At 38.1% G+C, this 24,961-nt stretch overlaps 1 protein-coding gene across 3 annotated transcripts in view; it reads left to right on the top strand.

Moving 5' to 3' along the window:
• The window catches only part of diaph2 (diaphanous-related formin 2), a 386,239-nt gene that overhangs the window by 27,067 nt on the left and 334,211 nt on the right, over positions 1-24,961 (top strand). For 2 of the 3 annotated variants that reach the window (XM_086084213.1, XM_086084212.1), the window contains exon 7: positions 5,935-5,955. The exons of the other annotated variant lie outside the window; for it this stretch is intronic. In XM_086084213.1, coding sequence (XP_085940339.1) covers positions 5,935-5,955 — 21 coding nt within the window. The remainder of the gene's footprint in view (positions 1-5,934; positions 5,956-24,961) is intronic. 3 annotated transcript variants of the gene reach the window in all.

Genomic DNA, 24,961 nt, shown 5'->3' with positions numbered 1-24,961 from the left:
TATGAAGCTCTACTAGTCTAAATACGGTATTCTGGTTAATATTGCGTTAGTGGAATATGAGTTAAGCAGCAAAATCCAGCCGTTTTTAATCCATCTCAGGGGGCGGCTATTTTGCCACTGGATTTTGCTTCATAACTCATAATCCATAAATGTTGACATATTCAGAATGTAATGTTTAGACTAGTGAGGTCACATATAACATATTGTCAAGAAATGCTTAACACTTTTACCGCCAAAAATGTTTAATGACGTATACTAAAAGCGAAATGAATGCTGCCAAAAACGTTAATTGACGTTTACTACGTTTTTTACGTTTTTTTTTTCTCAATGGGCAGTGCAACTTGTTGCGCAGCACTGCCTTGTCATTGGGGTTGTAAAATCCCACATCACCCACTAACTATGGCCAGCAGATGGCAGCATTGTATCTATTTTCAATGGGCTCCCGGTAGTATGAAATTACAATGAAACATGACGAATCTGATGAAATAGAACGTTTTCAAGGACGGCGTAAATGATCACAGCCTTTGTCACATTAAATCTAATTCACAGAGCGTCACTAAACAAAAAATAGTGTCAAAGTCACTGATGTGCAGAAAATATTCACAAAAAGCTTGTTTTCTCCTTATCTTTTCAATATTCGCTCAGTGTTACTCAAATTACCTATTTTCAAAAAGTGATTACAAAAGAACGGAATAAGGTAGAAACATACTTTTTTTTTCTAATGAAAGAATGGAACGCGATCTTTCATGTTTATGTAGTCACAGCACACAATATTTTGTTTGCCTTGAAAGATGAGTTAAAATGCTCGAAATTGGCTGGCGCTGTCGGGGTTGTTTTTTGGATAACGTGTGGCAGTAAAAGAGTTAAGGTTGACTTCCACTTTAAAAATAACTATATAGTTAGTGTACTTCAATAGACCAAGATGCTTGTTTTTATAAATAAGACTTTTACTTTTGTTCAAATGTACTATCTTCTGTCTTTAAAACTAAGATGATGAAGGAAATGATCACCTTAAAATGTTAATAATTGTCTGATGACAGCAGATAAATTCTGTTAGGCATTTTGGGGCAAATATTGCTTGTGGAAATTTATCCCAAATGATTAATGCAGGAATGTTGGTACGTTGGTTTGCTGTGGCGCTTGGTGTTTTTATTTGCCTCATGAGATTGCAGCTTGGGTTTGGGCCTTTCTATCTTTGCATTTTCTTCTCAGTTGTTGATGGTTTTTCAAAGTCCGGATAGAATCTGCCTCTTTTTTTATTTATTTTTATTGCTGTAACTAAAGAGATATATAATATTTTCCCGCCGTCAATTTTCAACTTTTATTTTTATTGCCCTAGCATTGATTTGGCTTCAGATAATCATCCAGAGTATACAGAGTTAAAATGCCTAGAGGGGGAGGTTTACATCTGTCTGCTGATAGAAAACTAATGCCAATTTTCTCAGTTTCACAAGTTTTCTGCATACAAATCGAAGCCTGTATAAAATGTCCAATGACAACGTTATCTAAGGCGGAGAAGGACGGATTATTTTGCTCACTCAAGTCAAAAATGTCTTTCAAAGTAGAGGCAAAATGTATTCCTTTCGCCTCCCTCTCATGAATGGCTACCTTTCTATCACCAGGCAAGATTGAGAAACACTCTCGTCTCTGCAGGAGTCTCGCAAATAACACCCACCAACCTAAAGGAATTGTTTTGTCCATGGGAGAAATTTGCACATTGACCCATTTGAATATGAGCTGTGTTTCCACAGAAAAGAACCTCTCTCTGCTTTGCAGCAGCGTCTTACGGATGTCCTTGACCATCAGCTTTGCATGAACACGCCCTTCACCTGCTTTCATTACCTCCTGCTTTTTTAATGTTCGCCAACCCTATTTAAATTGCCATGTTTCCTGGAACACTGTTAACTGCTTTCTGAGATTGTTTTTGTTCAGTGAAGTGCTGCACCTCAGAATGCTTGAGGGGCGTGATGGGAGGGCCTTGTTAAGAGAAGTGTCCAACATTCTTATTACAGTTAGATACATACTGTAGATACAGTGGCACCTATGAGATGGAAGCTGTACGATTTTGAATTTGACAAACATTTTCTGGAAAAAAAATATTGCAAAACAAATATACATACATATACAGAATACATCATACTAGCTCAGTTCAGCGAGCTTCAAATATTAAATTTGGGCTTCTTTCCCATTATTTTTTTGACTTGCCTTTGATGTCTTTATGCCTAATGCCTCTTAAGTCACTAAAGTCCAAATGTTGTCATTCCAACAACAGTTAGGCGAAAACGAGTATCTCACAAGTGCTCAGTTCAGTCAGCAATACATGACTAACTGCATTTTTTGCAGGTTTTGACTTTAACTAATTCACTCCCAGCCATTTCCACTGAAGCAACCCCCTTCACTCCCAGCTGTTTTACTGGATTTTGACAGATTTTGCAAGGCACACAGAATATTGTTTGCTTTTGCTTTAAAAACATGAAACCTACCAAAAAAAAAGATGAGTCTTTTCTTTCATCAGGAAAAAAGGTGTATTTGTATTGTTTCCGTTTTGCAACAATTAGCATTAGAATATAGCTAAGTTTCATCATTATTCACAAATTTGTTTAAAACAGTGGGGAAAAGAGCTTGTTGCAACTTGGCCCTGGTTAATCTCTTATGCTCTGCTGCCACTTGCTGGCCGTTTTATGTAATAACTACCATTGCGTTAAGTGACCTCGTCAGGTCAGAGGCTGAATCGAAGCCTTCTGTATGCTCTAGCATAAAACAACATGAACATTTTATACGTTTTTGGGAGCAAATGAGTTAATGTTGCTATGGTCATTCAATGTCATAATTCGACTTAAAATTTTCAACCGACAAGGTGCCGAGACGTCAGTGTCTTTTAAAAAGCTCTTCTGTTTTTTTTTTTCTTTTCTTTTCTTTTGCTTTCTGGGTAATACATTTTGAAATTAAACCAGTATTCCTCGAAAAACATGCTTCAAAAGTACCCGAAAGAGTTAAGCAGCAAATTGTGATTTGGGAGATATTCACCAGCATTTCAGAATGGATTACTTAAACTTAGAAATTCCACTTCCAATCCATCCTTCCATCCTAAAATTCTGTATGGTGCACATAAATACATAAATGTTGGACTCTACGCTTCAAGTTCCTCCCTCACTTTTGTGTGTGCAGTCTCAAGACGGCAGTTCATTATCAGAGCTTCTTTGATACTATACTTTTTTTGTACATTTTTGGTGGCATCAACTGTGGAAAAGGTTGCGATTTACATTCACAATGCTGAGTCAGGATAAAACATTCCTGTCGCGGTAAGTCTCATGCTGGAGAGTGGTGGATACAAAGACTGATTAAAAACCACTGTGTCACACACCAGGTGGCGGTGCGTGTAATATTGACTTTGCGGCACTTGTAAAGTCTTGGGAGGCTGCAGGAACAGTCTCACTAAAAAAACATGAGGAATAAGATTAGAGAGACACAAGAGAAAAATTAAAGGGGCAAGAGAATGGTACAAAGACAGCGGTAAAAAGGCAAAAGGCGCAGCATGTTCCTTGATGATATGTAATCAATATGGATTACTTCAGATTTAATAAAGAGAAGCTCTTTATTGGAATGTAGTTGACTGGTGGAAAGACACCCTCACCACTGTGAAACCAGGACCACCAACCATCGTTATTGATCGATACTTTATGTATCTGCATATTGTCCTCAAGAGAGATTCCTTATGGAAATGATCACATCATAACTCTCCGGAACTGGCAAAACAAGTGCTAAACACACTTTATTTTGTTTTTTCCGTGCCTAGTTTTACAAGTTATGACTAAAAACTATTTTCCGTATGGGGCTGACAAGCTCATTTTTCAACTTTGCTTTTTATTTATTTATTTGTCCCAAACCACACAGAAATCTTGAGACAAATGCACCATGTCAAATGGTCGAAGTAGGGAAAGATAAATATCTAGCTGGTGGTCTTTACATGCTTGATATCATGTTGATAATCATTCTTAGGTTTTGCTGAAATTTTGCATGGAGCTTCAGGGTCATCAGCATGTGTTAAGCTAAATTAAAAACTAAGCAAGTAAATAGTTCTCTAAAGTTTTCTACTGTAAGTAGTTTTCTAAAATGTCAACAACATTTCTTAATTTTATTATTATTTTTTTTAAATGCAAAGTATAGCGAGTTCCCAGTGTCATCATCATTTTTAATAAAGTGGAAATGTAAATAAATCCATAAATGAAAAATTCCCTGCATCTCACTGAGTGACAAATGTAGCTAATTTGGGATTTTCGTCAGGGTTCATAAAAGGTTTCAAAAGATCTTCGCAGTGAGTGAAAACTTGTCAGAATATATTCGAAATGTCTTTGTGAAAGTAAAAACTGTCTGTGAACATCTTGCAAATCCTGATGAAAACCCCTAAATTCACTATGTTCGCAAGCATTCACCCACTCAGTGAGATACCAGCTTTATCGGTTTGTAAAAAGGCAGATGGCGATATTTGTAAAAATGCCAAATATCGGCACAGATAATCGGCCATTCTTATAATCGGTCTATCCCTAGTTATAATAGTAATATAATAATAACCAGTGATATGCTGATGCATCACTAAACTCAAAAATAAATATAAGAAAACATCTTTGACTTAAAATTTGCACAAATTGAAACACAGTTTTGGTAGTCGCGATGTAAGGATAACGGTGATATCGCAATGTGGTGATATTAGAATTGCCACAATAACCCGCATCAGCCAAACACAGCATTGACCATGATGCTTTGAGCTGCTTAGCCAATAGGAATACACAAGATGGCCGAAAGCATTTAACATACTGGCATACATACTTTGTCACTGCTGTTATTATGTACAAAAACACATTTAACGGGCTTTTTTTCAAACTCCCCATAATGTTGTGAATTTCATATTGTGATAATATCGTATCGTGATGTTTGGATATCATTAAAGTACATTCCTATTTGGTCCTACGTGATTATTTATTTTTGTGTCATGTGATTGGTGGTGCTCTACTGAAGTCACATGATTGATGACACTATGCTTTGCTTTTCGGTAGTGTTGGACAAATGAAGCTTCATGAAGCATTTGTGATTTTTTTTTTTTTTTACTCCTCTAGATGCCACTCTTGGTTTAAAGATGCAATGGCCAAAAAAACAAATTCCATTGCACTTGCCTTTGTGTTAAACCAAGAGCACTATCTCGAGAAGTAAAAACATATAAGTGCTTCATGAAGCTTCATTTTCCCATCAATACTTTTCGGTTTGCGGCTACATGACTGCTCGCGAGTAGAAAACATGACTTAAGACACATGATGTTTTTTTTGTACCACACGTCCTGACCGTAATGTAGTGGCTTACATGTTTTATAATTAACTTCCAAATTCTGGCGATAACTTGTTGCCCTGGTGACTGTATCCCCCAGAGAGCTCCAACGCGTTAGTTTGATACCCAACGCCAAACACTAATGAAGCCTGATTGATGTTAGGCTAGCAGCCCACTCCACCCTTCATTTTAGTAAATGGCGCTCTACATTTTTTTAACAAGATCAGCTAAAAAGATGACTTCATCATTTCCACAGTTGTTGCCATGTAATTACTTTACATTCATTCTAAGGAATAAATTAGCAACAGGGAGGCAAAGCTGAAATGGTTTGCATGATGCATCCCCCCCCCCACCTACCTGTTTTATTAACACCTGAAACATCTGGAAATTTATAGCTGCAAGACAGACATTTTCTTCTGTATGTGCTTCTAGCAAAAGAGTTCTCTTGTCGAATATTCTATAAACAAATTCATAGCTGTATGATGTTTGATGGACAATTTGTAATATCACACAAGTTAACGCTCATGCCTCAACGTGTAATTGTCTGGCCTACTTATGACTGTGCTGTTTGTGTCTTTTTGCACATTAACCTTCTCCGCTGATTGCTGCATGCAGATAACTGGGAGCAAAGTTGCGGTAAGTAGTTCATTATTTCTATTTGGTCTCTGCATCTGTTTCTGTCTTTAATGCATATTATTGAAAGTATGATTTTTTTAAATTTGTTTTATTCTCCACACTTTTTTGCCATGAAACAACTCCCACATAATACTTCCGATTGACATCGTTCATGTTTCAACTTGTTTCAAATTCTCTCGGGCTATATATATCGTCTGATTCCACATTACTTACAGTATTTGCACAATTTAATGTTAAATATCAACTTTCCCCCCATTCATTTTCAATGGGACTGACATTGAGCTTTTTCCTAAGTACCATATCCAACTTGATCATCATTGCCAGGTGTCTGATACTGCTCGGTGGCACACTTGGTAAAGAGCATTATCCAGTAACCAGGAGGTTGCCGGTTCGAATCCCACCTCCGACTCTATATTGCAAATATACAGTATCCATGGCCGTTATGCTAAGTGATATACATGTATACCAACTGACTATCATATCAGGAAATGGATGATAATTTCGCTGAAATGCATCAGATGATACTTTTCAAAAATAAATACACCATTAGCCATGAATTTGAACGAGTCAAGTTAGGTCAGTGCTTTGAGCAATTTCCTTCCACCACAGAGAATCTGGGATCAAACCCTGCTTGGACCACATTTTAGTACATTCAATGGTTTGATGCCAACTGACTATCATATCATGAAATGGATTATAATTTCACTGAAATGATTAAATCCCACTTTAGACAAATTGCAGTTAATATTTCTTTTTATCAATTTGTCATTAAACTGCAATTAAAAATGTGTAATTTTTACATAACTTATCTTTCAATTTACTTCATAAGCACATGCATTCAAATCTTATCATTTAGCTAATAGCATTCTGCTTTTCAGCATTCACACACAATTTCTGCAGAAATTTCACTTTGTCTAGTTCATTTAGTTACAGTATTTGTGGCTTTATACACACAGTACATATTGTTGTGTATGCTCTTGTTTTTGTGATTGATCTTGAATTCTCCACCTGCGATGTAAATACTTAGTCATGCACTTGGGTACCATTTTGCCATATATTTAATTCACTTGATAATTTTTTTGTTTTCATGTTTTTAGAAACAAAACCACACACATCAATAAAATGTCTAGTGTGACATTTCATTGGCCTTTTTTGGTAGTCCGAAGCATTGAGTGCTTAACAGGACTACAGACAAGTTCAAGCATTTGCTCTCAGACAAAACTCCCCTTTTGAGCCACTTCACATGGACATTTTTTATCGATTGCAATTTCTCCTTCCTTTGTCCAACTGTTCTTTTGTGTTTGTTTATTGCGTGGGGGGTAAGAGCGGGGTCTTAGCTTCGCTTGTATTGATGTGGGCAAAGTTTCTCTCCATTCAACGGCAATGGCCACATTGTGTTCAGTAAATGGAATATGACATAATCGCCCCAGCTTGGATCCAGCATGGGCCTACTTTTAAAAGTGCGTCGAAGAATGTCTGATGAGGACGTTGTCAACAACTTTCTTGGATATATTTAATATAGATAAGCCAGGAAGGTGTACTTTATTTATCCAGTCAGTTCAAATTAAGCAATATATTTAACAATTGATTGCATTTCTTTAGCAAAATCAAGCATTTTACCAGATTTTCCATAATATAAGGAAGTATTCTTTACTCCTAATAAATGAGTATGTTTTCATTTGCTTTGGTTGTAATTTAAAAAACAATTTTTAAATACATTTTCCAGATTTTTTTTTTTTGGGGGGGTCACGCGGACACACTGTGATGCTACGTTTCATCCAGATGTGATTCATATTTGGAAATCAAAATATGGTCACCCAAAGTTCTCAAAATAATAGATTAATCGACAAGTAATTGATTAGCAAATCAATCGACAACTATTTTAATGATCAAGTCCTAATCCTCTGATTTCAGCATATCAACTGAAATCACTGATTTCTGTAGTCATTGATGAAAGAAGACTGGTTATCTTCTGTGTAATCAAAATAAGACATTTGCAAACATATGTTTTTACTACAATGACCAATGAAAAACAATTTGCATTGCAGTTGATAGACCTCTCCACTATGTTGTGTTACATCCGTGTTTATGTTCTGGGGATCTACACGTCGTCTGCCTTCGTTCTCTGCCCTCTATAGTTGCTTAAATATGAAATGAAGAAATATGGAACATCTTTAAATTCCCATTCCGTTCATGTTTAGTTGTTTGTTGCACTTAAAGGACGATCATGAAGTTTCATCCTGAATTGTATTCCGATCCCAGTGAACAACATGTCAATCTGACGGCTAACGCATTCAACAATTGATTGTGCAAGTGACACATGTACAAGCCTCCCCAGATTGCTCTCGTTAAAGCTACGAGTTGTCATTCTATAATAGGCTCACAAGAGCAGGAGGAAGCTGAAGGTGTTTAGCCTGGTTAGCTGGTGGTTGGTCACAGTTAACTCCCTGCTTTGCTGGCAGATTCCTATTTTCACGCTGTCAGCGTGTGTCATTGGGATAGAGCGCTCTCACTTATGCTGGAGGGAGAGAGCTGGCTCGGATTGTCTGTAGGGAACGTGCAACTGTAACTCCTCTGTCTCAGGCATGAAATTTCTCTGACATTCTCTGCTCTCCCCGCTAGAGAATGAGCTAGGAATAGAGAACGGTGTAGATTGGATCTAATCCAGTTTGACCAGCGTGCAAATGTGTGCAACATTTCTAAGTCTCAAATGCTCCTTTCCACCTCAAGATTGAGCGACGGATGAGCAGAATACACGGATGCTATGGTACCCGCTCATCTTGAACACCGTGTGTGCAGGTGTCCAAACCAGATGCCTTTGCTTCCGCACAGCATCACAGCTGCCTGCTGACCGTTTTGACGCTTTTATAGCATTAGTCCCCTGTAAAGATTGCCCTGATTTACGTCACAAATCAAGGGCCAGCTTGTAACAGTCCATCAGAAACTCCTGTGGTGTTACTGTGGAAGCAGACTTCCCCCTCTGTGCACTCCCATCGACAGGCTCAGATGGCACGCTGCTGAGATGAGACGAGTTCTACACAATTCACAGGAAGGACAAGAAAATGGAGGCTTGTCTGTTTGGTGAGAAGCAACACAATCCAACAGATAGGCGGTGTTTAGTATGAGCGGATGCCTTTTGCCTGATGATGTACTTGCATAGTGTCAATCAGCAACCAAATTTGCACCAACCCGATAAACATTGACAAACGATGCCTGCCTGCCTGCCATTGAAATTACGAACCTCGATTAACTCATTCACTCCCAGCCAATTTTACCGAAGCAAGCCCCTTCGCTCCCGGCGGCGGTTTTACTGGATTTTGCCTGGTTTCGCAAGGCCCACAGAATATTGTGTTCTATTGCCATAAAAACATGGAACCTCCCAAAAGAAAGATGAGAGTCACTTCTTTCATTAGGGAAAAAAGTATATAAAAGTATATTTGTAACTTTTTCCATTTTGTAGCAATTCATCGGTAGTCACCCATCATAGTCAGGATGATACCACCTCTGCCTCAATTTGAGGCAGGGAAAACCCTGCTTGTTGATTAATTGATTCATTTCGACAGTTCTCATGAGATTGAGATTTTCAGCGAATCCTGTTTCCTTTCCTTTTCTTACCTGGTCCATCTGTGTGTCAGACATCTTTTCAAACGTACTGTGGAGACAATTGCCGCACTTCCATCAGTTGAACTGCCTCTCTTGATGTTGAGGGGAGCATAAAAAGCTGAATTGGTCACAGCACACCGATATTGGAATGGACTCGGTCCCTGTCAGTGCTTTAGATTCTGTTTATGCCCATGTCAGTGTCTGTGCACCCGGCCTAATGACTGTGTGTGTATGACTCTTTTGTTTTTCCTCCGTGCAGGTCCAACAGATGTGCCCGTTACATCTTGGCCTCAGCCATTGCAGGGGCGAGTGTTTGTTAGACTGGCCTTTGAAAAAGGACAGATAGGAAAAATGGGATTCCCAGCACAACCTATATATGAATTTGATGTGTTTTTTCGACATATCACGGATGGAGGCCGTGAATAGCGGCTATGCTCTTGGTTGTACATCTCTCCCCCACAGTTCTGTTACACACTCGGCATAGCTGTCGACATGCAGACCAGCGGGAGGGTGCTGCAGGGCCGCATTAGGCTCCATAAAGTTTATAGCATATTTTTACAGCCCGCCTCTCTGTATGCACCCACCATCACATCCCATCGCATCTGCTTTAACTGTTCACACAGCTGTGAAATTCTGTGTATCCCCATGTTTTATGGTTGACGGCTCCTCTCAAATTCTTTATTTGCCTCTTTAGCTTTTTGATATCATCTGTTTATATTTAATACGTTATTTGCTGTGCTTGATCAAGTTTGCGGCTCGCTCTGGAGGTCGTCCCGGTGAAATGTGACATAGTATGTCAAGATTTGCACGGACGACGCAGGCAGTGGGTGGCCTTGATGGGGCACACTTCTGTCTGTAGTTTTGCCAAACAAACGCTTGCTATATAATGGCAAAGTGCAATTCATTCTGACATGGGGTAGCATTGTGCCACAGCAGAATGCTTAGACCCTGCTGGTTTTTATAGTCCTGCATCTTAACCGGCACTATGCGTGAATTGATACATTAAAAAAAAAAAACAACAACAAAAAACAGTGAGTCCACTAGACTTTACTGCAAATTTAGGGCAACCAATATCCTGTATTGCCTCTGCTTTCATAGCATTGTCATCAATGGACAAAAAAAACCTTTAGTACATAATCAACAGTCAGCTTCCCTTCCATGGTATGTTCACATATGAAAAAAAACCTCAGTTCGAAATGTATTTTTAGATAACAACTCTGATGCACACAAACAACTGAAAATGCTGCAATACGGATGTCAGGTAGTTGGCAACATAAAAACTGCTAGTTCTACTAAAAATAATTTTTCTGCATTTATAGGTCTTCTTACGGAAGCGTTTTGCATTCACTTGAAAAAAAAACAACTCCTGTTTTTCTGACTTTTTTTTAGGGAGCTTTGTTTTTTTTTGAGTATTTTATTTAAATTTTCAGTTTTTCTGAATATTCTTTTCTGTTTCACTGAATATTTTTTTCTGTCAAAAAAAAATAATCTGAAAAACAGGCTGAATTTTTTTTCTTCAAAAAAACAGAAAAAAATATTCCAAAATACAGAGCTGGTGTTCTGTTTTTCGGAGTAACTTTATTTTATTTTTTTTACCTCTGAACTCCAAGTGACTTGTTGCAGTTTCGCTAATAGCGGACACTGACACTTTCCCGCATACCTCCAATGCAATAAGATGGTCATGTTTACTTACTGGCTCTCAATAAAGGAATGCATGTGTATACTGTATTGTGGTTTATTCTCTAATCTCTGAGGGAAAACCCCTTTAAAAAAAACAGAAAAACAATTATTTTATAAAACAGGGAAAAATTACTCAGAAAAATAGAAAAAAAATATTCAGAAAAACAGAGGAAAAATATAAATTTTTTAAACAATTTTTTTAACTCAAAAAACAAAGCTACCCCAAAAAATGTGTCAGAAAAACAGGACTTTTTTTCTCAAGTGAATGCAATACGTTTCCGTATCTTCTTAATTTATTTATGTTAGAGATGCGATTTAGCTGGATGCTGAAATTTTGTTGTACAGAACTAAACATATGCTTATACAAAGTGAATGGAACTAGTTTTATCGACTAAATTCAAACTTGCACAGGTAATGTTTAATTTAGGGTTGTCACTATTGAATAATTTTAAATTTGATAATTCCATCAATTAATCAAATAAATCAGATACTATTTCATTTTGAATTGAACTGTACTACAAGAATATAAAAAAAAAAGTTGTAACCAATTGTTGCCGTTTATTTGGTACGTTCATTACGACAGCATATTAGGACCCCGTATAAATATATATATTTTTTAGAGGGGGGAGCAATGTTCCGAAAAAAGACTCGTAAATTTGCAAATTTATTAAGTGGCAAAAAAAAAAATAAGTTAAAAAATAAAGTTTTCTCAGAATATTGCCCCCACCCTCTTAAAATATATTTATACGTGGCCCTAATACACCGTCACAGTTCAGTGATTAAAAACAAGTAAACAAAAATTAAGCAATTTCACACAGGAGGAATTGACATTGTACTTGCACAACTGATACTTTAGAACTGATTCAGTCATCAGTTTATTTTCGAAAGTAAAAGCAAATGTAAAAGATAATAAGAGAATAATTCCTGCTGAGATGCTAAAATCTGATTTGGACAATTTGAAGTTAAACAATGGCTCTAAACGATGACTCGATTATTAAAATAGTTGTTGATTAATTGTATAATCAATTCATTTTCAATTAATTGATTCGTTTTGACTCAGCCTTAGAAATTGGGGAAAGATAACATCACATTATGTCCTGAAACACAACCATGGTCAATCTGGACACACACTAGACAAGCTCCTAAGATCGTTCGTCTCACTTGATGCCCACTTTATGCATCATTCATTTAATTGGTATCCATTCCGATTTGCTATGCACAGTAGCCTACTCACCTTTCACCACCTTTCATAACACACAATCCAACTAATTATTCTACAGTGTGGGAAAAAAGGTCAGTCTTATTCTTTTCTGGTCATGCATGATCATGGTCTGTCCATCATGTTGTTCCCCAGCTGCTATTGTAGTACCAAAGGCCAGCACTTGGTGGCAGTAGGTGCTCACTGAATTGACCAGTGGGCTCACAAAGGGCTGGAAGACAGTTGTTGCTATGGAATTGACCTAATGGGCTTCTCCATGCCCAAGTCATAACTGAATGTGTTGCTCAGGCTGCACATTTATTTCCATCCTTTAAAGGGGAAATAACTGTAAAATGGCTCAATGGCATTTAAAATGATTCAGATTGGTCTGATCAATATTTTCTCTCTGCTGCTGTCATCCAGGATGGGAATTTTAAAGAAGAGATTAATCACGTTTTCTCTGCCACATTCACAAGACTGCTCGGCAGACGAGCTCTTCTGGGTCTACTTGATATTTTCCTTGGAATGCTTCCCTTTCTCCGTCAGGGCCAGAAAGGAAGCGCTTGTTTGCTTTACCTGCTATCCACACAACCTCCACTTTTATGCAATCATACTTGAATTATTTATTAGACTGACCTACAAAGATAAATAGACATAATCCCTTGCTAACAGTGCATCCGTTATGCTCAAATAACGAGAGCATCGGCACAATTGGCTCCGGTCCTTACTGTATGCTTACCACAAATGCAACTTTGCATTATTTACACGTTACATCAATATACTGTGGAAGCTCTGAAAGTGGAGGTCGTTCAATTCAGAATTTGGCTTTTAACTTTTTAAACAAAACTTTTCTGGAAAACATGCAAAATCTCTGAAGTGGAAATGTTGTCATCCATGACATCACACAATGCGTTTTTGGGAGTGAAAGACAAAGTATTAAAAAACTTATTCGTACTTTAGGAAGATATAGAATTAGAAAAATACATTTTTGCCTTGCAGCAGTAACCTTCATTGGTCTCTGCCTGGCTGCTCAGTACAACATGGCCGTAGTGACTAGACGTTCTGTGTGATTTTATTTGGGTGGCCACTCTACTTACCTGAATCGAGAAAGTGGGCTAAAGTGCATCTTTGCCCATCATTTTCTAACTCTGGAATTTTTTTTAGGTTATGTTACCGATGTTTGCTTGCGCTATCTGTGGGTGGTCAAAGTACTTCTATGTTTTTCTTCTTTTTTTTTTTAAGGACAATTACAGGATATTGCGGAGGCTGATTTGATGGCAGATCTATAGCGTTCCAAATGGTGATGCCCTTGTAGATAACCAGAGACGCAGCATGCCAGGTGACATCCAATCATGTCGAGATGGCCGGCCTGTCTCTTTATGTCCCGAGTGGTCTTGAGAGCTGATGTTCTTAATGCTGATTGGATGACAGACACACACACACACACGCACGCACGCACGCACGCACGCACGCACGCACGCACGCACGCACGCACGCACGCACGCACGCACGCACGCACGCACGTACGCACGTACGCACACACACACACACACACACACACACACACACACACACACACACACACACACACACACACACACACACACACACACACACACGTTGGCCTTGAATCAAACACATTTGGTCATTGGTTGAGGTCAAATCCCAAAAAATAATACAGTGGGCCCTTATGTTTTGCCCTTTTGCAAATTCACCTAGCCAGTATTTGCAGATTTTTAAGACTTTAAAAAACAACAACAACAATCCACTGTTAACTCGTTCACTCTCAGCCATTTTCACTGAAGCAACCCCCTTCACTCCCGGCTATTTTAGTGGATTTCGACTGATTTTGCAAGGCCCATTGTGTTGTCTTGCTATAAAAACATGGAACCTACCAAAATAAAGATTAGAGTCTCTTCTTTCAACAGAAAGAAAAAATATATTTCTATCTATTTCAGTTTTGCAGTAATTAGCATTAGAATTTAGCTAGGTTTTATCATTATTCACAAACCTGTTGAAAACACTGGGGAAAAGAGCTTGTTGCAACATGGTTACAGATAGTAATACCGATTAGATAGCAAGACCTGAAATTGTGAACCCCTGATGTGTATTACATATTGTTTAAGACAAGCAGCAAGTTCACTGGCACGTGTGATTTTTTTTTTCTTCTTCTTCTTCTTCTTTTCGTATCAACATTAGATAGGGTGGTTTTCAGTTGGCTGTCCGTCGCCGGCAAGTGTTGTTCGGTAGATTGTTTGTGTCACACGTCTCTGTATAAGAGGTCAAAATTGCTAGCACAGAAAAATTATCAAGAGAGGAGGAGAGGGGAAAAGTTCCTTACAAGAAGAACAAAAGAAACAGGAAAAAAAAATCTATCTTGATGTTGTTATGCTAACAACATGTTCTGAGCTCCTGATGAAAACGCACTAAAGCTTCTAAAATTGTCATCTGAATTATGCCTTTCATCTCCCCGTGGTTTTTAGTGAAGCAGTTGAGCCCCAACTCTCGAGCGAATCCTTTTCTTCCCGTTTGCATTTCTGTACAAGCACCATAACCGTAATGAATTCTATTATTTTAAAGCAATTACTGTTAGTTGGGAGCCTATTCCTTGTTGTTGTCGTCTTCGCGCTCTCCAAGGAGTAGTGCTGCTGCAGTGTAGACTGCACTCAAAGCTGATAAGCATTTCTTTCTCCTTCCCTCAATATCCATACTAATGCACTTTCCTGGCATTACACACAATAAGACACATTTGCTATTATTTGAATTTACAGTTAAATACAGGAAAAATCATTTCATTGCATGCAGTCCCCGTGCAGTCATTTTTTCCAAGTCAGTACAGGTTGTGGCTATACATATTTTTTTATTACTGTAGTAAACATTGTGAAAAAACACAGTGTAGACTTTCTGCAATCCAGTGAGAAATATATGCCCCCTGAAAGGATTATTATTACCAACAGGTGCCACAAGATGGCAGAAAAAGGCAGAACTAAATGGCTATTAAACAGGGCAATGGCGTGTCCAAATGAAGCTCCTTCGCTTAGTTTCTTGGCATCAAGATGCCACAAAAGTGTGCAGCATTGATTTGTATTGAAGTCATCTTCCACAGAATTTTGTGTTCTATTGCTATAAAAACATGATACCTACCAAAATAAATTAGAGTCTCTTCTTTCATCAGGAAAAAAATATATTTCTACCTGTTTCCGTCTTTCAGCAATTAGCATTAGGATATAGCTAAGTTTCATCATTATGCACAAATCTATTTAGAATTCTGAGTAATTGATTGTTTTTTCAACATGGTCCTGGTTAATTTCCTATGCTCTTCTGCCACCTGCTGGCCGTTTGTATAATAACTACTATTTCTTCAACCGTTCTTTGCAGTTGAGAGGCTGCATCAAAGCCTTCTGTGTGCTCTAGCATAAAAAAACGTATAAGTGCGTTTTTGAGACACTTAAAATGTTTTAAATAGAACATATTTATACGTTTTTGGGAGCAAATGAGTTAACATGCTAATTGTGACACCCCTTGTATTGATATAGCCTTACATGCATGTTCATGCGTGTATGCAGAGAAAACCCACTGAACAACATGCAAACTCCAAACAGAAAGCGAGCTGAGTTTCAAACCCAGAATCTCTCCACTGTGAGGCAGACACACTAACCATATATCCCACTGTTCCATCCGTGGTCTGAATTAATGTATTTGAACATTGAAAATAAAAGAGATGTAAAAGAAAAAACACCTAATGAAGATGAATGGACACAGCTTTATATGCAGGTCATTCATGGAGTTACATGATTGGAAATTCTGAAAGGATTTTCATCCCGTTCGCTCCCCCATTATATGTTACTAATGCTTTATGTCGGACCACACAGTGTTCTTTGTTCGTCGTAATTATATTTTCCCATGATCACCAAAGACTTGTACAAACACTATTATGAAGCTTTCTTTGACGTCGCTGTTCATTATTTCCTTTTTCTAAGCTCAGAACTAATTGGATCATGCTTCTATGCTCAGTCGGTATTTGGAGGTAGAACTTTTTTTGGTACAATTCTGTGCAAATGGACCCACTTACTTTCTGTCATTCAGTTGCGCGCCACTTGCTTTGCCATTGGCTTACGCTCACAAAAGTGTTTATGAATTAAGACAAGAGGAGCAAATATGATATTGACATGCATTGATTAATTAAAAGCAATCATCTCAAACTACATAAAAGACTGATTAATAGCTTGTTTACCGAAATGAAAGGTTCGCTTGAAAAACTGTTTCCACATAAATATAAGTGAATATATGAATGATTGTTTATATGTGATGTTTTGTTTGGCTTTAATTAAATAAAAAAATTAATGTAATGTCAGAACAAACCCTTGTAAAAGACCTATTGGTCACATTGAAGGACATTTTTGGTGTATGCAGTGAGTGCAAATCAGCCCTAATAGGAACCAAAATTGGTATTTGTTGTTAACAATAACAACACAGTTTTTCCCGTTGAAAAAAAAAAAATATATATATTTTTTGGGGTATTCTCATTAGGCTACAACTTTGATGAACCTGCATCTATTTTTTTTAAAGCATATTTGTTTTTTTTAATTCCATTTACTGTAGTATTCTTTCAATTTTGCTGCGATATCTTGAAAGAGAACCTTCAAAATGAAAATCATGTTTTATGTAAAAATCAAGCGAAAATTCTGAAAATAATGCAATATTAGCCGAAAAAAAAGTAGGTGACATCAAGCCATGAACACTTCTTTTAGTAACACACAACATTTCATAAACTGCACATGAAAGCACATTACACTGCGAGAGTTAAATTTTTATGATGATTAAAACTCCAGATAAGGGGACATTGTGATCAAAACATTGCCCTATGTAGATTAGAAAATAAATAAACAGGCGATAGCAATTGCATATGTGCTAATCCGTAGACAGGTTTGATACCTTTACGCTGATAATAGACATCTGATTTGTTCATTTGCCAGTTGGTGCAGACTAAGGTCAGTTGGTTCAGTTTGAGTTTGGAACTTCGGATAACTCGCTGTAAAAAATAAATCATAAAAAACTGTACATTTCCGACACCTGGGGCGGCAGAAACATACTGTGAAATAACAGAAAATTACTTTCTCGTAAAAAAAAAGTTTAAACATTTAAAAACTGTACTTAAATTATGGAAAATAACCGTTTTTTTGAACGAGAAATATAATTTTCTGTTATTTCACAGCTGCTGGAAAATTACCGTTTTTTTTTTTCAATTATTATTTTTTTTACAGTGTATATCTCATTAGATGTCCTTTCAAAATAAATATTTTCATCTATAGGACATTACAGAACTTGTAGTTATTTTCACTTGTAGTTAATTCACAAAGAAATGATGGTAAAATTAAGAATTTTTACTGTTAATTTCTCAGTGAATATTTTCTCTCTCCATTTTTTAGGGTTTTAAAGTATTCCATTAAATAACAGACAAATATTTATGAAATCATGATACATTTGTGAACGTATTAACAAACAATATATGTATTTCTAATTTTTTTGTAAAATAACAAAAATATTGTGTGTTTTTACAGTTACAGTGATTTCATGTTATTTTACATTTGACATGTAAAATGAGAGATTATTTTTAAAATACAGAAAAAAAACTGTAAAATGTATATATTTATATATTTTACAGTGTACAACCGGACAGTGACAGACTAATGACAGTTGGTGTGGGTTTGACGGCACCTTCAAATGCTCTCTCCATGCCATAATTGGTTCTAAGAGACATTGTATAAAATATTCAACATGTTGTATTTTGGCGTCCAAATCCCGGGCCAAAATGAATGCAGCATTATTTAACATTGCAGAATGTTCTCTAATTAGCTTGCATTGCCCAGCAGCTGTCTGCTATTAGGGTTCTTTGTTCCAGATGTTATCTCATTAGAATAGCATTGATCATGCTAATGACTCCGAGAAAGATTATAGGTCCACATTAGTGTGATCCACTTGCTCCCTTTCTCCCCTGAGGTCACAGCACTGTAGTTTTCATCCATCCATCTGTTCGGTTGTTAACCGTTTTAATCGTTTTTACTAGTTAGTAGGTAATTTTGTGTGGAAACGAGCGGTTTTCTCAATAAGTCATTTAAACGTGAGCTCCTGCTCAGTCTCAACCCAATTCTTTTTTTTTTTCTCAGTGACTTTTTTAAGTGGTTCAATGAATGGCCTGTAAACTTACTGGTTTTAGTTTTATTCACGTAGATGTCACTTTAAGAGCATGAATGGTATCTGAATGGTAGCTTTTTACATTCCCCAAAGCAAGGATGTTTTGTAAATCTGATTCTCATTCAGCTTTGATTTCAAGTGAGCTTAACCAAGGTTTATATTTTATCAGTGTTTGAGTGGTGTTTGGTTACATTATGTGCACTTCAGCATTTGTGGTTTTACTGTGTTTTTGTGTGGCTGTTGTGACCGGCAGAAATGGAGTATAATTGCGGGCTAAAATCTGGTCTTTGTGTGAAAATACAGAACAGATTAGTGGCGTAAAATTTTTTCTCCATCCTATTCCATTCCGATTTTTGAAATGACACATTTTATGACAAGTGCTGATTTACCGGCAACAGTAGTGCATCTAGCTTCTTTCCACAGTAAGGCAGCTACGCCAATGAAAGGATGGCAAAAATTCATCTTAGAAGTATTATGGTGTAGAAATGAGAAGGAAGGAAAAGTTCACATATAATCTACCAAATGCCTGGATGGTAAGATACCTTGCTCGTGTAGAAACCTATTGATTGCCTTGCCACTTGTTTAATATCCCAGGCTTAATGGCATTCTTCTCTCAGGTCTTGTCTTCAGGTTTTGAGACTGCCGCCTAATGAAAACACAGAGGCATCACTCTCATTAAAATATATGGGTCTCTTATCGAGGAGAGGTTGTTTTTATTTGGAGCCATAATGAATTTCTCATCAGTTTGTTATTAACGTTGTGCTTCGCGGGGCTTAGTTGGGAGAAGTCAGCCAATTATGTGGCTTTGTTCTCCCTGATAGACAAGTATTTGTGCCTCTTTTGAGAGAGCAATAAGACAGGAAGACTCGAAGGGGAAATGCGATGACATCGTTCTTCAATCCACTGCAAGATCGTTTTCTGCTTTCTGTATAGTGGAATGTGACTGGCCTTTTCTTTAGATGGATTAGCACATGTCACTTTTTTTTTCTCCATTTTTATATGCTTCATGGAAGTATTATTGTATACTTAAATGCTGTTAATAGTAGCGTGAGAAGGTTTACCAAAAATAACGGCCACTTCAACTTGAGTATAACGCAGCAAGAATTTTGATGGGTTACAGAGAAATTTCGTTTTTTGTTTTGGGGAAAAAAATGGCTTTTTGGGGAATGTCTTTGTGTGATACCACCTCTGAATATCTGGTAAAAAAAATGCCTTAAAATTCAATTATAACAGCAAAACTTTAGTATTTCTCAACATATCAACTCAACTGTTTCCTTTTCTTTCGTTTGACACTCGGAGAACCCCTTCTTCGATTGGCTAACAAGTCTCAATTAAAAATAGCCACCAATCGCAAGTACGAGCCGAAATTCCGATAAGTTGACGCATCAAACGGCGGCACTTGCTCCAAACTCTCAGCATTTATTTATTATTATTATTATTACTTTTTATTTTATTTTAATGTATTCTTTTTTTTTATTTTTTATTTATCTATTGTATTTTATTATTTTATTGACAGTTTTTATTTTTTTATAGTTAGGTTTACTAGATTTTATGTGTATGATAGTGTGCGGTGTTCAGAGAAATAGCCATGTGACGTCCGGATCTCTGTTGGAGGATTATTGATGAGAAGAGTGTTGTGGACAGTAGAATAAGTCATGTACTTAAGCAACCAATTATTTTTTTCTGAAATTATTTGTTATGGATTAAAATTTCACTTGAAGTGCTCATTTGATGTTTTTGAGAAAATTCCACAAAGATGGCATTCACACACTTGCTACTGTTATGCTTTAGTTATATTTTCCTAGTCCGCCCTCATGAAGGGATAATTGTAAATCCACAATTTCCCCCCAGAAATTAAACTATTAAAGTACTGAATTAATTCAGTTTAACTTCAAATGAGTGCAATATAGCGCTGCCGTGAATTCATATAGGCGAATGAGGTCACCTAATGATAATTTAACATTCTCAGCCATGACCCTGGCTATACACAGCGTTCCTTCCTTGACCTAAAACCCATTTGGACCTAATGTAATGGGATATGAAGGGAGCATAATGTCATGTGGGGCCTTCCTTTTGTTCACCAAACACTTCCCCAGTTTATTGCGTTTTACGCTTGAAAGGCTTAATCATGAATATTATGGCTTTTGTGAGCAGGAGTCAATAAATTACCCTTCGATTAAAGAAGATGCTCACGCTTGAGGTGTGAAAGCCATTTTGTGTGTGTCCGAGTACTTTTTCTTGCACCACTTTAATCACTTCATTTCTTGTTGAATTTGTAGCCGTTTCACCTCCGTGACTACGTTTGGACCAGAGAGATTGGGCTGTTGTTTCCTGTGGTTGCCCTTTGATCCATCCACCAACCAAAACCATTTATTTTCATTTCAAACTTCTAAAAGTCTGTCTTTATTGAAGTAACTCTGAAATTTCCAACCAAGTCAAGTCCAGTATGATTTTCCACTATATCAGTATGTTTGTTTACAATACTGCGCTTATCCTTTGTTTTGACTTCATTGCCAGGTAAAGGTCCTATCCCGCCTCGGTCTAGATTAGTTCCTCTGCTGGAGGAGTGGAGGGAGTAAGGAGGATAATGAGTGTCAGGGGTCAACCAGCAGTGCCCTGTTAGGTGGATCCGCCTGTAGTGCTAAGCCTCTTAGCTCATGCCGAACCTACAGACATTGTCATCTTCAACATTTGTGGAATACTACAGTTTGTAATAATGTTACATGATGCCTTTGTGCTTTGTTTAGACATTTTTTGGGCTGTGCGTAGGCCAGAGGGAGTGTGCCATTTCTTTTGGCAAGTTTAAGCAGGTATATGGCCCCACATGTTTGGGAGGAGCCGCTATATGGTTATGCATTTGTTTTCCGTTATTATAAATGCCTGAAAAACATATGGTGATCTTAGTTGCATTCACCCATTACACCAATTTGCGGTAGGATTCGCATATCCACCTCCGAAACTAAATCATGACATTTGCCAAGCTCTTGCCTTTGAAATAATTACCGTGAAGTGAGACACGACAGCATGAGGCTCTAAAGACTGATAGAAGCTCATCGAGGATTGCAGCCATTTTCTGCTATCAACAGTCTGCTCTCCCTGAGGTCCTCCAAACCACAACCTGAGAATGCTGACTGTGTTAGTGCTAATTAACTCAGCCAAGATGAGGTTTCTTTCACACTTGACTCAGACACCACTCAGGTGTGCTTGCACGCTCATCTAACAACATGCCAGTTTGTACTGTACACAATGTTATACTATCAAACGCTTCTCAGAGTAAAAGAGTGGGTGAGATGTTATGCGGGGTGGGAATTGTTAGCTCCCGAAAATGGCGCTGATTCTTGTTATCTTCCCGTAACAAATTTTTTATTTTTATATATATATATATATATATATATATATATATATATATATATATATATATATATATATATATATATATATATATATATATATATATATATATATATATATATTTTTTTTTTTAATACATTTTTATTTTATATGTGGGTGAGTATGTTTATGTGTATGTGCATGTGCGTGCGTGTGAGTGTGTATTCATTAGTTTACCTAAAATCTATACCGTTCATCTAAACCGAACACTTCAGAATCCAGCCAAAGTCGTGAGGCCGTCAGGAGAACCGAGGTAGGACCAAAGAAAAGAAAGGAAAGTGAAATCCAGCACCGACCAGAAACCACCCACCACCCACCGGGCCACCAACCAGAGTCCTTCACCAACCCCAACATCTAAATTCCAACAAATCAGGGAGACCTCAAGAGACCAAAGGAGAGACTGAGGAAAGGAAGGAAGGAAGGAAGGACAGACGAGTGAGATCCACAGACACTAGCCTCCACCGATTCAACGACCAGAGGAAGAAGCAGATTGTGTCTGAGTTTTGATAGATGCTGGTGTGGTGGATCTGGCATGCATGAAAATCTCCACCAAAGAGGGGAGCCGTCGACCCCTGCCAGGACAGAGCAAGCGCAACACCTCAGGGCCCCCCAGGCCACGGCAGCGCCAAGGGACAACCCCCGGGCCCCGCAGGGGCCACCGGCCGGAGAGCAAACCCAGGAGCAGGAGCGCCCCCCACCCCAACACGGCCCGCGCCCCCAACGCAGCCGGGTTGCGTTTCTTACGACTTGGTTTTCGTAGTTTCCATTAGTACGTGCCAATGCAAGTTGCGTCAAGCTAGTATTGTGTAGTGGAAAAAATAGCACAGACCACTGGAACTGAATGTGTTCCAAATATATTGATAACTTTGTTTAGGTATGATAATAATGGCCTATTATAGACTTCAGATGACCCTGCCGAATAGTTTTATCAAGATGATTGCTTTTGTAATGATATACGAATCTGTGGTTTGACCACAAAGCAGGCAGACAGAAAAGGTAATTACTGAGGAGTGGGCATTTTTTCTCTCCAATAAGGATAAGACAATGGAGACACCATCAATAAAGATAAATTTCCCCAACCCTTTCACCACACACTCTGTAATGAAGACCTTTGCTATTGGCTTAGATGGATGAGGGCAGGCCTGTGAGAGCAAATGAGAGAGAGGCAGGTAGATGTTTGTTTAAGACAAACTCCGGCTTGATATATTGGAATGGGAGTGGGCCTGTCGGATAGAGAGGCGCATTAGGACCTGAGTGATTAAGGAACAGAGTTGATGGAAAACAGAGCACTATTGACAAGGCTTTGTCGTCGCCTATAGCCTCCCCAAGTACCCGTGCTGATACCCTGTCTAGTTTCTTCCAGACCACAACTGTCTGGATTCACAAAACTTAACAGGCATCAATTGTTCTTTGTCAAGTTATTTATTTATTTATTATCTTTTAAAGTTTTTGTACTGTGGACCTTCCCAGATAAAAATGTGTTTGAAAACAAGAGGCATAGCTACAGGTGATTCTACCTAGACACTAGTTTCAAGTAATCCTTGTTGGACCTTTATTTGCAAATACATTACAACATTTCTTAAGGATGTCCTAAATTCAAACCAGGTCACAAAATGTATTGAAGGGGGCTTCTTTATACCTGCAGATATCTAGTAAGAACATGTGCACCAGGGTAGGCTATAGCCACATACATCAATCATATGGTGTAAACTAATGATGCAACGGATCATCATTGGTCCGTGGTCGGTAAATGCTAAACGGCTATATTAGACATTTTGAATTGATTTTTTTATGGGGAAAAGCATTTTACAAAATAAATGAAAGCAACGTACTATTTATCTTTTTTTTTTTTGCTGATCCGAAAAACGATCCGGTCCGTGAATCAAATCCGTGATTCGATCCGATCCGTGAATCAAATCCGTGATCCGATCCGAACCGTGACTTTTGTTATCCGTTGCACCACAAGTATAAACACAGTCCTCCAAAGCGATGAAGTCACAAGTTAATATGCTGATATTTAGCGTCAGAAAATAGTTAGCATTTGCAAATGTATCCATGCACAACATATTCTCCAGGTGCTCATTTTCCTGTTTAGCAGACCCGCACTGAAGAAAACTATTAACACATCCTACTTTGACAGGGACACACACACACACACACACACACACACACACACACACACACACACACACACACACACACACACACACACACACACACACACACACACACACACACACACACACACACACACAATGCACGCATTGGTACAAACATTCACATTCCCCCAGTTCAGTGGTTGCTTTACGGAATACAGAACCAGTACTCCACACTTGAAAGCCTTTCGGCTGCCTCAGATGTGACATCAGCTCGCTGCTGTTTCTTGCTCTCGCCCTCCTTCCCGTAACTTCCCTTCCTCTTTCCTTGTCTCTTTCATCATTCGGGCCCATCTTTTGACACTTCAGAAGGTGTTCCTTATACGCGTCCTCGTCACCTCTCCCCCCCTCCCCACCACCATCACCGCTCTCGATCAAGAGCACACGTCTCTCTGTCTGAAACTTATGTACTTTGTAGAGTTAACACTCCGCCGTTAGTATCACCTTGAAGTTGGTAAGTGGTACTGAGCGGAGAGACTATGTTTAAAGAGGAAAGAGCGCTGAGAGTTTCGGTTCGGGAGGCATCGAGCTGAAGCGAGGGGAGGGAAGCGGTGGATTCACCTTTGTCTCTGCACTTTCTTACCACTTTGAACAAGAGGATGTGAAGAAGCCAGAGACTGGATGGAGACTTCAGTTTTTTCATTGTCGAAAAAAAGTTTTTACTGTCTTTACAAGACACTATTCAATTCATGTTTGAAGCATGGTGGCAAATAAAACTAAATCTGGGACAATCTGAATCAGACTGTCTCCAACTCATCATGCAAAATCGTCAAATAAATCAGAA

The sequence above is a fragment of the Leptonotus elevatus genome, chromosome 9, assembly GCF_054856555.1.
Source record: "Leptonotus elevatus isolate MCC_2025b chromosome 9, RoL_Lele_1.0, whole genome shotgun sequence".
In the NCBI taxonomy this organism is placed as follows: Eukaryota; Metazoa; Chordata; class Actinopteri; order Syngnathiformes; family Syngnathidae; genus Leptonotus; species Leptonotus elevatus.
Note: the sequence above shows the minus strand (reverse complement) of the source record. Positions and strands in the feature narration are given on the sequence as shown.